Genomic DNA, 15,590 nt, shown 5'->3' with positions numbered 1-15,590 from the left:
AGAAAAGCCTTTTGAAGTTTATCAAAATTCTTCAATTTCGATATATTTTTCGATGTCTTTTCTTTGGACACGCCTATTTGTAGGATATGTTGGGATTTATAATGGTTTTATTTTTCCATTATTTATCAGCTGAAGGCAGATCTCCCTAATAGTTTGGCATTTTGTTTGTTATTATAAATATGTTGCAATATATCATATACTATATATTGTAATTATATTATGTATTTTTATATAAATTAATTTCAGGTCATATGCATGACAAATAAGTTTGACATTAAAAATCATTGCCTGTTATGTAGTACGCGTAGATCTCAAACAATCATTTTGTATTGCTAATGGTCGAGGCCATGGTAAGTTCAACAATTTAAAAATGCCCAAGTTGTCAAAAAGTTAGTCTGGTCATCATCCTTGGCTAAGGGCATGACAGTTGGCCAAACACGTTTATTAGTTTCTGTGGTAATGACAAAATATCATTTGAAAACTCTGGTGTTGTCAAGTTATAATTGGCATGCATAAAGTTCCATTCAAAAAGACGAGTCATTTCAGAAATTCAAAAATGTCTGAACAAAAGTTCAGCTATGTCAATACATTTTGTCGAATGGACTTTTGGTTGGAATTAAAATTAATTCACAGCACCAAAGCAAAAATAATTTGATAATAGTTTCTTGTTAAATTTATTATTGCTGTAAAAGAAAATTATATAAAAAACTATGTATTTTGTGCCGAGTCAACACCTTTTGCTGATCAGCATACATAGAACATAAAAAATTATTTTATAATAAAGATAGGGATAATGACAATAATGATAAAGGGAATACTAACTGAGAACAATCAATAATACGGTATCGGTTGTTTTTTTTTAAATTACGTGATTATAGAATGACAATACTATTTTCTCTGGCAGCTAGTCAGATTTAAAATGTATATAAACTATAGCTATATGGGCCATCATCAACTTGTATATTTTAAGCCGATCGAAACTTGTGAATGCACTTAAATGGTCTTCAATTGAAAATAATCAGCCAACTTTAAGTAAATTAATTCCCATACATTTTTAGTATCCTCTGTTTTAGTCAGCGTTTTACTATAGTTTTCTTTTCTAGCTTCATTGTACCATTTTGTATTACATTTTGTCGTTGTCTCAGTTGTCTCTCCGCACAACCGTCGTAACCATCAGATGCATAAACATTTTGTAGTTGTGTTTTCATTTAATAGAAAGGATAACTCCAAATTATTTTCAAGTGATCAGTTGACAGTTTTCTCCTTTTATGATTGGAATGCTTTTAAAATACTTAATGAACTCTTAATCTAACATTTATAGATCCATCTTTGAAGGATCGCTATAAGATACTGTCTCTCTTGCTAAAGAGATACTCTGTACATGCATGAATTGTTGTGAAGCAAGGGCAAAATTTGGTGTATGTATAAATTTTTAAAACAAAATTTGTTCTTACTTGTCAAAGTTTATCTCTTGAAGGCATGTTTAGCAGCATGAAACTATAAGCAGCAAGAGTAAAATTTGTTAATAAGTTGCACATAGACCAAATTATCTTAGAGGATTATGACTGAACACAACACTAAACATGTGAGCTTGATCGCGTTCCTATGAGGATACACAGACTGTGAGCATTCTCACACGTTATAGCTGATTAGGTTCTAAGCAGGGGGCTGTCATTATTTGCAGAGAAAACCAACTGCTGCCTCCGAACTGGATGAAAGCTGTACAACTGCCACCTCAACTGTCAGCTCTGAGATGTTTGATGAACAGAGGATGGCTAAGTTGAAAAGCCTGCTGAAGAACCCTTTGGGTCATTTGGTGAGCAAGGCTAAAGAAGATTCTTCAGGTTGGCGGGCTAACAAGAAACTTTCAAGGTACAAGGATGTTCATTTTCATTTGCATTCTCATGGGCTTTGTTATCTTCTTCCAGTTTGCTAGGACAGCTTGCAGATCATTTGTGAGACTGAGAATTCACCATTAGTTATACCATTCATTGGCTGTAGCCACGCATGGTAAAAATTTTTAAATTTTGCAATAGTTTGAAAATGTCTGTTATATTGTATGCCATTTTTTGCTGAATATAGAGAATTTTCGCTGATTTTTGTTGTTTACAAAAGCAGTTTACTAGCATTGCAAATATATTAAGTACTTATTTTTTGCAAAATCATACCAATTTGTGATTTATCTACGATTCTGATTTTTTGCACCATTAATATCTGTAATCAAGGTTCTCGTGGGTTGGTAGAAAGCATGTATTATTTATTAAACTGAGTAGTATTTCCTTGATTGTTTTTGAGCTAACGCAACTTCTATATAATTCTTCGTTGAGTTACCAATCGTATGTCACTTGTGGTACTGGATGACTTCCCTGCAGAGATGCAAGGACAGGTTAGTGTCAACCGTCTCAACGTATTACCATTAATTATCATAAATATTACTGATCTCATGATTTCAACTCTGGCCAGCCAACGGGATGCTAGCTTAGCCAACACCTACATGTAATTGCAATGATCATATCTTTTGCTTGGTTTGGTCAAAGCTTTTGCAGTATATTCCCAAATTAAAAAAAATTTTTATTTGGAATTTACTTGCAGTTTTTTATGACTGACTTTCTTGGATATCATCAAATTGCTGAAAATAAAAGGCATTTCTTTTTATATACATATCTTTTTTCGTCCATCGCAAGGTATCAGCTTCGTAGTGTCTAAAGCTTCGAACATTATGACAGGTTTTGCAGAATATTGGCTGTTAACTCTAGAAGTTGTCCTCTCTTCAACTTGATCTGTTGCGTAACGTCAAATAATTGGCTCTCAACCGTGCTTGTGGGGAAATTGGTAACACTTTTTTCTTAAGCGTACAATGCTTTGTATATCTTTTTTTAAATAGTTATACAAGGATCAGACTTCAGTTATTGGGCAGTCGATGAATTGTGATAGTTGTAGGTAAAAATTTAGCTTTCGAATCCGGAGTTCCGGAGCCACGACTTTTATAATCAAGTTATATGAGTAGAAACACACCGAGTTGGCACAAAGTTTATATAGACTTGAGTATGCTCATCCTCTCTACTATTGTGCTGCTTGGGCTGTTTTGAGCGCTGAACGTTTCAACTAAATATTTCCTTTCCTTTGCAGTGTTGCTGCTAAAGCCGGCAGCACTGCTAAAACCGACAGCACTAAGTACAATAAGCTCATGTTAAAGATTCAAGAACAGAGGTGAGTTTTCTGGAATTTCTCATTTTTAAATTTTAATTCTACAAACAGCTATTGTGAGACTGTTTCCACTGCTGTCAATTACATAGCAGCATGTGTTTTTAATTTTCGTGTTAAAACATTTACAGATACGTTAAATTTTTTGTTGTTTTTTCCGTTTTGAAAATATTTCCCTAAGATATTTTGATGAAGAATATTTTCTATGAAAAGTAAATAGCGATCCTTATTGGTATAATGTTGATTACTGCTTTATGAGCCTCTATTATTTTTAGGGAACAGACTAGTGAGTCAAATTTATCCATTTCTACAACAACACTGAACTCTAGTGATGAGACATTCTGCAGTCGCTGCGATGCAAAGAGATCAATGAAGCGAGCTAAAAAGGTATTTGAGTGCTATTCCAATGAAACCAGTTCAACACGTCCCACACATCGCTGCACCAAACAGGTTTCTATGTATCGGGAGACACCTATTTCTGTTTGCCACACCAGATGTCACACTGGTTGACCTCCTAAATAGAACAGCATTGCGCTAGGTCATTTAAAAAACAATCGTTTTCTAGGTGATGAGGTGGTTTCTTCTCAAGGCCCAATGGAAAGTCTATTCTAAGTTGTATTAGTGCACAGAACTCTTCAAAACAGAAAGCAGGTTAAAATAAAAAGTTAGCATTAGTTTTTTGCAGGTTTTGCACTTAGCCTTGAGGTTCATTGGCAAATCCTAGCATATTCAGGAAGGATTATGTAGAACAAGTATGCAAAGCGTTGAATATTCTCCTTGTCGTTATCAATCATATACACTCACAGCCTTGCAGCTGTATAATAACAGTCTGGTATACGCATCATCTCTCTCGCTTGCTTATTGTCACTGCACAATGGAAATACTGCAGAGGCTTGTTATAAAAAGAATTAAGTTGAAGAGTTTACTGAAGGGCCAATCTTTGAGAATGTTTAAGGAGGTTTGCTTGGCTTGTGCCGGCCGCCAAGTTTAGTGAAAAGGCTCAACTCTTCATTCTGTTGTTGTCAGTCATTCCTTTGGAATTCTTATTAATGGGTTGCAGCAACTCTCCTCATTGATCTATTGATTGAAATGATTTGCCTTTAAACTTCTGACAGGTGGCAGCATGCTTCCAATCATATGCATTCTAAATATATCAGTAATACGCAAACATATCCTAGGTAACCCTCTGAAGATATGGCACCCGCGAGCCTATTTTTCAATTGCGCTATTTAAGCCCATAGTTGCATATCAGGGCGACACATCAGGCAGATAATTTCCTACTTGCTGTCCATGCATTCACACCTACATGACTTGCAACTGATGGTGGTGGCAGCAGATATGTTGATGCGTGAGGTAGCCGTGTGATGTGACCACATAATTTTTTTCCATTTGGTTTCAAATACTGTTTAATGAGGATAAAATAATAGAAATAATAATGAAATAATAAAAACTTGCATATCGCTGAAAAGTGGTATTCATGTAAGTTTCTCGCTGTTTTACCATTTTCTTTTTTATCTTTTTATTGGCTTCTCGGATTGAAAATATTTGTGCTGTATTGAGTCACCTTCCTACCTATCTCGCAGTTAATGGCCCTAATTAGCCAGTGGTGTGCATCGTGGGCCTTTAAGCTTCTGCCCCGGAATGGATGCTATTACACGCGCTATTATAGTTCCATTCTTGGCTAATTGCTAGTTGGTATCCCTTTGTGCTTAGCTTCGAGCATTTTGTTGACAAACTGAATGGGGGTTTGTTGGTCAAATTGATCTTCGAATTGCCGGGAGACCTTTTCTCAAGGTCAGAATATGGCTCCTTTCCTCACGGTACCTCATTGAGATAAGTTGCCCATAATTCATGTTTACCATAATTAATAAATTATTATCCCCTATAATACAGAATATATTTAATCATAGCTGTATGGTAATCGGAGTGAGAGCTCTTGGTTAGCTAAGCCATGTATAAAACTGGTTCAGTTGAAGGAGCAGAAGTCTCAAGGCAGCGCTGATGGCAAGTCAGATTCCTGCTCTACCCGCCCTGTCACACCAACTGGGCTGCCAATACCTACCATCAAGTCATGTTCAAGGGAAGTCATTAACTCTGGACAAGCGGGACCACTCAAGGGGCTTAAGGAAACTAGACTAAAAGATGTGGGAGTTATGTTCCCTTCACCAGACCCTCCAAATGTTGTTAAGCGGGGAAAACAAAAACGCAACAAAGAACTTCCTCGAAAACAATGTCTGGAAACTCCAGCTGTAAAAGGTATTATACTTATGGCTATATTTAACCTTGAGCTAGTAAAATTTTGTTTTGTAGCTGATCAATACTATCAGTTGATGCAGTTGACATTCTGTTGCAATTTTTATATGAAACCATCATTATAGTACTTGACAAGAATTGTCTTCTCACGGCTGATACCACCTGTTTTGCGTTATATTGTAGGGCAGTGAACTTAATAGGTTTAGGTATGACAAAACAACTTGGGATATTTGAGTGCTTGCCCTTGTGCCAAACCATTAGATGCTTGGAATTTAGTTAATGTCATAACAGTCTCTGCTGGTCATTACCTGTTTTTCGTAGAATTGTAGTATTGTAGAATTGCTTTCTCCTAAGGAACTTCTGCATGGCAGACAAATCTGTGAGCGGGAGGTTATGCCTGATCATTTGTGGCGGAGTGCATAACTATACAGCATGTTTAAACCTGTTCTTTTTATTGGCCAGAGGGTATCACTTGGTTTAATAACGAGAAACGGGACTGTGACAAAAGAGAAAATGCTTTTCAAAAGGCGAGAAGCTTGGAAAGAGGTCAAGGTAAGATTTGAATGAGAGATAATCATCAAATTCTTGCAATTCCTTCAATTCGCTCGCCGGTTAGTGCACTCACTGTATTGGACAACTTTCCTTATGTCATCTGTTTCTTATCGGCTGCCTATGCCTATAAGCCTCTCATGTCATTGCTACTTTAGATGGTTTAGTTTGGTTTGTGCCCTTTAACAACCCTCGTCCTTGGAGCAAGAGTCCAAAAGAACGCCACGCCCTGGCTGTCTCGGCAGAGCCTTGGCCAGCGGGTAACAGGGCCGTGCAAACGGCATCCCAGAAACGAGACGTGATGGAGATTTGCGATACTTTCGATAAGGCAACGGGTCGAACTGGTTATGTGCCGACATTGCAGGTGCGATTTTTTCATTCCTGAGTGCTGAGTTTATTGTCTCGTGCAATCAGAATATCTTTGCCATCTTGCTTTTACCTGCACATTTCCTGCTGAAAGTCTTCCTGTCTCAAGACAAGTTTGCATCTTGAAAACAATTATGAAAAGTATGATAAGTTTTTAAGGTGCTACTGACGGAGACTGTGGTTGACTTCGGTGACAACACAGAAGTGCTGCCAATGATGAGACGCGTATTGATAAGACTTCATCCCTGGTTGCCTGGACATAGCTCGTACTGATTACGTGATAGTTTATAATATTTGAACTCAGCTCAACGAGATTAGCAGATGTTCCAAACCACAAGAAACAATTAGCTAATTGCCGAATATTTATTTGCTCAATTCCAGGCATTTGTTTGGTGCTAAAGGTCTATTTAGTCATATTTTGAATTTATTTCCTACATTCTCTTTTAGGTTTTGCCTTTAAACAGGGGATAGGGTGGCGTGATCTGACAGGTCTCGGCAAGGAAAGTGTAAATTATTAGTCTTTTCATTGTAATGATTTTGCGAAGCGGTATTTGTGCATGTGTAAATGCCCTCTGCAAACCCGCAACTGGAATGCGCTGATTAGCAATTGCCAAATAATATCTCTACTTAGATGAGACATTGATTGAAATATATGCAATTTGTAAAGTACAGTTGAACCGCGTGTCTATCAGATTATTCTTGTGTAGATCTCAATTATTTTTATCCGCATTTGTTTGATCCCATTTCACCTGTTTTGTCACTTTTTTCTTAAATATTTCCTCAACTTTGAAAACATTTTTTTGATGACTAGAAAATCCCAATCAGAGTTACTTTGTTGGTAAATCAATTCATGGGGTTTTCTTCGGATAGACTCACCGAAGTCTGAGGGTAGCCTTTTATGGCTTTCTCATTAATGTAAGGTTGCTTAGTCCTAGGTTCATTGATTTACATGTAAATGCTTATGTTAACTTTCACATATTTTAGAACATGTATATATATTTGTATATATATATATATATATATATATATATATATATATATATATATATATATATATATATATATATATATATATATATATTGATCGCACGCAGATTTGTACTGGAAGTTTGGAATTACTGACTTTGATGCTAGCCTGTGGCCAGAATGTGATCATATAAGTTGTGTGTGAGAGAGGAGCGTCGAGCTTTTCATTCTCTGAATGCATACCACTTATTTTCTATATATTCTATAATTTCTTTTTTTGCTGCTCAGCGGTTTCCTCATTACTTGTTAAACTCTTGTGTAATAAATGGCAATGCATGTTGCATCGAGTCTGCAACTCATAGGCTGGCTGTAGAGCTCTCCACTTCATCAGCTTATTCACTCATAGTTCATAGTATCACCTCTTGTTGGCATTATTTTTAGGAAGCATTTAGAGAACGAAACCATAAATTTATCTCTCATAGTCGAGAAAGGCAGCGGCTAATCAACCTGAGAGCTGAGGAACGACAGATTACTAAAGTGCATGACGAACAGCGGGCTCGCTTATTTGACATTCAGCCACAGAATTACAGATCAGCAACGCACAGTAAGTATATCTGTCTATCTGCTATCAAGAGTGCTATGGTGAGTAAATCTGTTTATCCGCTGTTCAGATATAGCGAGTATATCTCTCTATCTGCTGTCCAGATATGGTGAGTATATCTGTCTATCTGCTGTCCAGATATGGCGAGTATATCTGTCTATATGCTGTCCAGATATGGTGAGTATATTTGTCTATATGCTGTCTAGATATGGCGAGTATAACTGTCTATATGCTGTTCAGATATGGCGAGTATATCTGGCTATATACTGTCCAGATATGGGGAGTATATCTGTCTAGATGCTGTTCAGATATGGCGAGTATATCTGTCTATATGCTGTCCAGATATAGCAAGTATATCTGTCTATATGCTGTTCAGATATAACGGGTATATCTGTCTATTTGCTGTCCAGATATAGTGAGTATATCTGTCTATATGCTGTCCAGATATAGCCAGTATATCTCTCTTATGCTGTTCAGATATAGCGGATATTTCTGTCTATATGCTTGCTAGATATAGCAGGTATATCTGTCTATCTGCTGTCCAGATATGGTGAGTATATAATGTACATATATGGATGGGATGCAATATAAAATGAACAATTGGAGAAGTTCTGGCCGAGCGAACTTCACAAGTGAGAGCTGCTCAAAAAGCCGGTTTTATACAGAAGTTTGTTGTGAGCTACCTATCTGTTTTACCAATATAGCGATCACACCAAGTTCCAATTTTGTTGCGTTGCCAGCGAGGGTCGAGAGACTTGAGTCAAGATTAGCATCTTGCCCGCTCTTAGTGAGTACATACAACTTGAGCAAATACAAGGAATTCATTTGCATAATTCTTATATCACAGTTTTCTTGTTTAAGCATTTATTATGTAGCACTCATTATACAGTTGCGCATGTTCTCATACCTGGTCAAGTATTTTTCATCAAGCTGTCTGTGGAACACCCGTCGAGTCACTGACACATGGATAGAGCTGTCAATACAATAAAACGTGTTTAATACTCTCAGCACTTGCACAGATATGGTTTTTATGACAAGCCACGCTTTCGCTGATTATTGACCTTTAGTTAGTTTCCATTGTGGTTATTAAAATTTCATGTTGGTTTTAGGTAGCTTAGCTCACTGCTGATACACAACATTGCTTTTATCTGTACTCTCAGTAGCTTAGCTCACTGCTGATACACAGCATTGCTTTTATCTGTACTCTCAGTAGCTTAGCTCACTGCTGATACACAACATTGCTTTTATCTGTACTTTCAGTAGCTTAGCTCACTGCTGATACACAACATTGCTTTTATCTGTACTCTCAGTAGCTTAGCTCACTGCTGATACACAACATTGCTTTTATCTGTACTCTCAGTAGCTTAGCTCACTGCTGATACACAACATTGCTTTTATCTGTACTCTCAGTAAAGTTGTCCATCATTTTGGTAAAAATTCAAAATGTTAATTTGCTTCTTTCGTTTAGTCACAATATTTCAATATATTTGAATAATCATATGCATAAGCTGCCGAAACTAGCCATCAGTCGAGCTGCAATGACCACACTTGTAACATACCATTTATATACTTTTATATTGCTAGGATTAGTTGCTGTAATATAATTGTTTATGTTTAGAACATTAAGCCTCATCCCATTCTAATAATATCCTGTATATGTGTGTTAATATGTGTCTATATTTCTTTTTTGTACAATACATCCTTAGGCTAAACTAGGGGCTCAAGTTTGTTGGTTTCTTGATATCTGACTAATACAGGTTATTATTACCATAGAGATATTAAAATAATTGTTTTTTACAAAAATTTGAGTAAATATGTTCACAATCTAAGATGCATGAGGCTCCTAATTTGTTGCAACACATGAGCTACTGGTTATGTGCCCTTTCATAGTTTGAGGCAAAAAAATCCCTGATCTAGAGCCAGTCAAAAAATGATGATGCTTGTCATCCAATGAGATTTTGGTAAAACTGGTTAATATGGTTGCAAGATCTTATTGAATCTGTTCCTTTTACATATATATATATATATAGTATATTATAGATATTGAAATAATATATATTGAAATAAATTGTATACATTGAAATGCATATATACATTGAAATAATTTTTTATATTTAAAAAAATATATATATATATAATACATTCATTTAGGCCACGCTAAGAGCTTGGGCTTCAAAAGCAGTACTTAGTGAGGCAGCAGATTGAATGGCTAATAGCCAATACAATTCATGAGAGCATCTGCTAGCATCACCTTCTGTGTATTACCTGAGTGCAATTGTACATAACGATTTCTCATGCTTGTACGAATCCGTGAAACCCGTTGTTATTCGGTATATTAAGCTGAGATGTGTATGTAATGAGTATCAAAGAGGAAATGTTATTTATGCACGGCTGACTGATTGGTGGGAGTGTGGCGAGGTGCTGGCAGCTAGGTGGAGGTTTGTTTTCTCCTCATTTGGCCTGTGGGGGCTCTCTCCCTCACTCTCATTCTCTTGGCCTTTAGGGGCTCTCTCTCCCTCTCATTCTCTTGGCCTTTAGGGGCTCTCTCTCCCTCTCATTCTCTTGGCCTTTAGGGGCTCTCTCTCCCTCTCATTCTCTTGGCCTTTAGGGGCTCTCTCTCCCTCTCATTCTCTTGGCCTTTAGGGGCTCTCTCTCCCTCTCATTCTCTTGGCCTTTAGGGGCTCTCTTCCCTCTCATTCTCTTGGCCTGTAGGCCTAGAGGCTCTCTCTCCCTCTCATTCTCTTGGCCTGTAGGGGCTCTCTTCCCTCTCATTCTCTTGGCCTGTAGGCCTAGAGGCTCTCTCTCTCACTCTTTTGCTTTCCAACCTTTTCAACTTGTTTATTTCTCGTTCCGTTTAAACCTAAGATGCTAATATTTAGCTTTCTTTGTGATGCAATTTAACAAAGTGAATTTTGTGGCTGTAAACATTACGGGCGTATGTATACGCTAGCAACACTGTGAGGATCTGAGTATTCGACGAGCAGTTGGAAAGACATGGCTCGTCATTGTTGCGAAATTATGAGAGACTGATTTGTCCAGGCAAGTCTATGAGACCTGTCTTGGAGTAATAAATGAGTGCTTGTGAATGGAAAGTAAAATCATGAATGAGACAAAGCACGGGAATTCGCAGGCAAAAACTTGGATGTGCCGAGACGGGGCTAGTGACTTGAAGTCTGCCAATGATTGAGCTGTTGTTCCATTAGTAATCACTGTCATTACTGTCCAAAGATCGAGAAATAGTGGTAATTAAGCTAGTCGCCTCTAAAAAGCCAATTCAGTGATGTGTTTCTTTTTTTGTGGGACTTCATTCCTAAGCGGATGACATAAATCCAAACCTATTCATGTAATGTATTTTTAGTCACCGAATGCATAAATTGTGTTTTTGGGGCCAGAAACAAAGACGCGCGTTTGCTTTGTCAGCCAACGAAAGGTGTATAGCCTATTTGACTGAATTTCATGTTTCATACTCTGTCCGCATAGGTGACAGACAAGTAAAATATGACCGCAAGTAAAATATGCATGCACTCTATGCACCTTGTCTGCAGACCCTAGTCTCAAGGCCCTGGCAATATGATCTCATGAATTTCTCTATACAGCATGAACATAGCTTAACCTTGCTGCAGTTGATAGCCATCGCGCATGCTTCGATGCTACTGGACTCGTGATGTATGCCAAGATAAATTATATAAAAATAGAATAATATGATGTAATGTACAAACGATACAATGTTATGTTATTGGAAAATTGCTTCATGTCTCCCATAAACATAGCTATGTCTATATAAAACAGACTAGTCGGTGTTTTTGTGCCCGTTTGTCTCCATATGGTACGGTTGCTGGCACGAGCAGGGTCACACCGCACAGCGCGCGTGCAACTGATCTGTGGGATGTTGCTCTCCGTCTGTTGCTTCCTGTGTTCAGGGATCGCATTAGCAGCTTAGCGACATTCTAAGAAGAACTCTCTGCTCGATACTAATTGAAAGTCGAGACTGTATTTGACGTTAGGATATGTGGCGAGCAGGTTTTGAGTGGGTTTAATCAGCAGTCTCACACACATATACACATATATTTAGGCTGATTGAGCATTGTTAATTCAAACAATTACACTGGATATTATTAAGAGAAATGTGCATCGAGTTATGCTATCATCGGTATTTGATTCTTCCTGTATCAAAGTGACTGTCATCTTGGTCCAAGTCAAATTTATGAAATCATTTGATTTGTAGAGAAGCAGGACTCGGCGAGTTGTCCGAGACGAGCTATACCCAAAGAAGAGATGTATGACAGAACAGACAGGTATAAAAAGAACCTATTGTCTTTCAGTTGCTTGATGGTAATTCCTGCGGTGTCTCCCTTAACATCCAATCTCAATGTATGCCATCTATTAGTGTGTTCGTGTCTCATATCATTTGTAGGCATGCTAACTATAGCATGTAATCCAGGAGTGTACTATGTTCTCACAGCACACCAACCTTTGGCAGGTCTCCTATAGCGCGCAATTTCTTCATGCGCCACTTTTGTTGATGTGTTACCTACAGCAAGCATTTCTATATTATGCCATCAGCTTCCATGTTTGCATAAAATTCGATCCTTTTCCATGATGCTGCTCCCCAACACGCTTCCAAGTAGTAGTGTGTTGAGAGCAACTAGAGCTGTGTAATCTAGTGCGATTATGCCAACCACTTTTGTTTTGGCAGATGAGACACGGTCTGCTCTCGCTAAATCAACAGTAGTTTGGCTTTGACTCAACTCGAGGAATTCATAACTAAACTTTTTAAGGAGTCGTTTTGTAAGTTGACAATGTAGGGTTGGCCGTGCGGCGGTGTGGAACATGCAATTAACTGAGGTAGCTAAGTCTCTCATAGTCTCACAGCAGACAGTAAAATAACTCGAGCATTCTGATATCCTATTATTACAAATATTTAAAATATCACATTTTCCTTTGCTCGGGTGAAATATCTAAGATAGGTTGCGCATGTTTGGTTGACCATAGCTGTCTGCTGGGAATTGTCTTTTCTCTATTTACATGGCTCGGAGTAGCTCTTTAACCTGCTGTTCATGCTATGCTGTAGATATCTGATGACATCACATCGTTGTAATAATGCTTAACTTAACAGCCAATAATCGCCTGCTGCTGGTGTTGTCTGTCGTCAGTCTTGTCAGCTGTCGATGTTGCCCTCTGTCAATGTTGCCTTCTGTTAGTGTCAGCCACTTTGTTTGGTACTGGCAACTTGCCAACTAAAAATCTATTTGGTGCTGCTCGTTTGCAGGAATTATCGAGTTCTGCCCGAGGTGCGGAATAGGGTAAAGGAGGGTGTAATACAGAGGGAAAGAACAGCCTACCGCCTCAAGGCCAAAATATTCAACAAGGTAACATCGTGAAACAAATTTTTCAAGCTTATAGTATATTGTTAGCTCATTGGTCAAAGCGTGGCTTGATGGAAAGTGAGTGAATGGAAAGTGTTAGGGAGGAAAGGTCAACTACCATGGCCGTGTGAGTCAGTCTGCTGCTTTGCTTCCCTCACTGCTATAAGGCGGTAGACTTCTTGTGCTTGATGAATACAAAGCATGTTATCATCAACTGTCGATATTGTTCAATATGGATGAAATTTCATGAGCTCGATAATGTAGTATGTTGCCGCAGAATAACTTTCTTTCTGCTCACTTGAGTGTTACCTAGCGATAATGCTTCTACTAGAAGTCATAATTTTTTTAAAAATTCGATAGCTTGCCAGTATTTGTGTCAACGAGAATTTCAATATCAGATACTGTAGTGCCTCTCGTTGAAAACTCTAGTGGTTGGAATGGATGCCAATATTGCAGCGTGGTAACATTGCGTAGCTGTATGGTATTGCTGTGTATGGCTTGAGGTGGTACCCAGCCATTGGCACGTCTTCTCCGTGATAATCGAAGGGTATCAGGCTGTCATGCCAGGCCGTTTGTATCGCCGCTCATATCACCAGCTAAGAACTGAGATGAAATGCAGGTGGGGCAAACCATAACATGGCACCTATAGGTGTTGGGCATGGGCCAGCATCAGCAACAATAGAATATTTTGAGGATCGAGTTACCATAGCGGGATTGCACCAGCTATCTTATAGAATAACAGTTTATATAAATTAAAGTTATGAATTGTCATCATTGTTTACGAAATTAAATCTTAAAGATAACATCTGGCTGAACATTCTTGTCATTGTGGGAATTGTCCAGTGTTTTACTTTGTTATTGTTACGATGCCTTGTACCTACACACCCTTCTATGCATCTTCTACACACCTTCTATGCACCTTTGTACCTTCTCATTCGCACTCTCCTATCTTCTCGCATCTACTTTTGTCTTCCTTCTGTTCTGTTCATCTTTTTGCTTTTTTGTTCTCTATTTTCAGTTTTTACTACGCCTCTGGCTCTGCCCGCAAATAGTGGTTTGATAAAAAATGGAGAATCAGGAAAGACTTAAATTCACTCAGGTTTTCAAGCGATCAACTTTTGTTTGCCAATTGATTGCTCAATCACAATTGATGCAAAGTTTTAAGGATTACACAGATGATTGAGGTTGTGTAAGTCGTTGTCTCTCGTGTGCTTTCCTTGTTACTCGTCATTGACTATAAATCTTTTGCAGAAAGTTCAAAGGCATGTTCTTGAGCGCGCGAGGCTGACCAATCTGGTTGGCCAGAGGAAGTCAGCTCAGATGAGAAGTAAGAATACAATAATGTAACTTTCTACCTTACTCTTGTTTTTCTCATAAACAGAAAATGAAATGACTTGCTTCTGTTCTCTTTCTTTCCGCTCCGGTTTACCAATTTCAATTGACTTCCAAATTTGTGTGCGGTATAAACATGGCAATTTATTACTCATTGAGGTTCTGTTTTTGTGTCCTTTACTCACTCAAGTGCCCGGCCTTTGTCCCTGTTGGGTAAGCCCTCCAACGCTGGCTATTTTTATTAAAGAGTTCTTTAGTTGACTATTCATCGACGCGTTAAAACAATGCGGTACATGACAATGATTGTTGATGAATACCATTTGTTCATGCCACTCGCTTCTGGTCTGTCAAGTAGCTGTGAAAGGGATGGTGGAGCCTCCAACGCTCTCACTAGTGTCAAATACCTAAACCGCCCTTTCAAAGCCACACAAACACTCAGATGTGAAGCGAGAAAGATACTCAGCGGTTTTCTTGAGCTTACAAAAAATCTGTTTTATTGCCAATAGTTCTTTCTACTCGCTATACCGTGCGTCTGCTCTTTGCTTCATTCATAGACTAGTTAATCACCACGTGATTTCTCTGCTTAATGGTTATTTGCCATGACATGTTTCATTTTTTATTTGACCAGGTTGAAGGAGGCTTGAGCGGATGATGGTATATTTAGTATTACGTGTTTACTATTTATGAAATATTTATTTGACCGAATCGAAGAATAGCAAATGAGTTGATTTAGTAGGGTAGTCACTCTACAGCAGAATTCAGGCTGATGGCCGGTATGCATATCATTATAACTTTATGTGAATAACACTCACTCGTGTGAATTTATTTAGACAACATTTTTCTGTTTGTCCGTCATCATTTATTATGTGTGTGAAGGGTCTAGTTTGCATTCATTTTTGTACTTTGAAGATTGTTTATGAAATACACCATCAGAATATATTGACTGGTAACAT

The 15,590-nt window shown here is 38.0% G+C and overlaps 1 protein-coding gene across 1 annotated transcript in view; it reads left to right on the top strand.

Annotated features, from left to right (window-relative positions):
- Positions 1 to 15,576, top strand: part of LOC137385483 (serine/arginine repetitive matrix protein 2-like) — a 35,588-nt gene extending 20,012 nt beyond the window's left edge. Inside the window, exons 19-29 of the mRNA XM_068071954.1 lie at positions 1,685 to 1,872; positions 3,130 to 3,210; positions 3,480 to 3,591; positions 5,175 to 5,460; positions 5,920 to 6,009; positions 6,165 to 6,370; positions 7,780 to 7,942; positions 12,165 to 12,234; positions 13,209 to 13,308; positions 14,557 to 14,632; positions 15,266 to 15,576. Coding sequence (XP_067928055.1) covers positions 1,685 to 1,872; positions 3,130 to 3,210; positions 3,480 to 3,591; positions 5,175 to 5,460; positions 5,920 to 6,009; positions 6,165 to 6,370; positions 7,780 to 7,942; positions 12,165 to 12,234; positions 13,209 to 13,308; positions 14,557 to 14,632; positions 15,266 to 15,270 — 1,377 coding nt within the window. The 3' untranslated portion in view covers positions 15,271 to 15,576. The remainder of the gene's footprint in view (positions 1 to 1,684; positions 1,873 to 3,129; positions 3,211 to 3,479; positions 3,592 to 5,174; positions 5,461 to 5,919; positions 6,010 to 6,164; positions 6,371 to 7,779; positions 7,943 to 12,164; positions 12,235 to 13,208; positions 13,309 to 14,556; positions 14,633 to 15,265) is intronic.
- Positions 15,577 to 15,590: the final 14 nt, after the last annotated feature.

The sequence above is a fragment of the Watersipora subatra genome, chromosome 1 (assembly GCF_963576615.1).
Source record: "Watersipora subatra chromosome 1, tzWatSuba1.1, whole genome shotgun sequence".
In the NCBI taxonomy this organism is placed as follows: domain Eukaryota; kingdom Metazoa; phylum Bryozoa; class Gymnolaemata; order Cheilostomatida; family Watersiporidae; genus Watersipora; species Watersipora subatra.
Note: the sequence above shows the minus strand (reverse complement) of the source record. Positions and strands in the feature narration are given on the sequence as shown.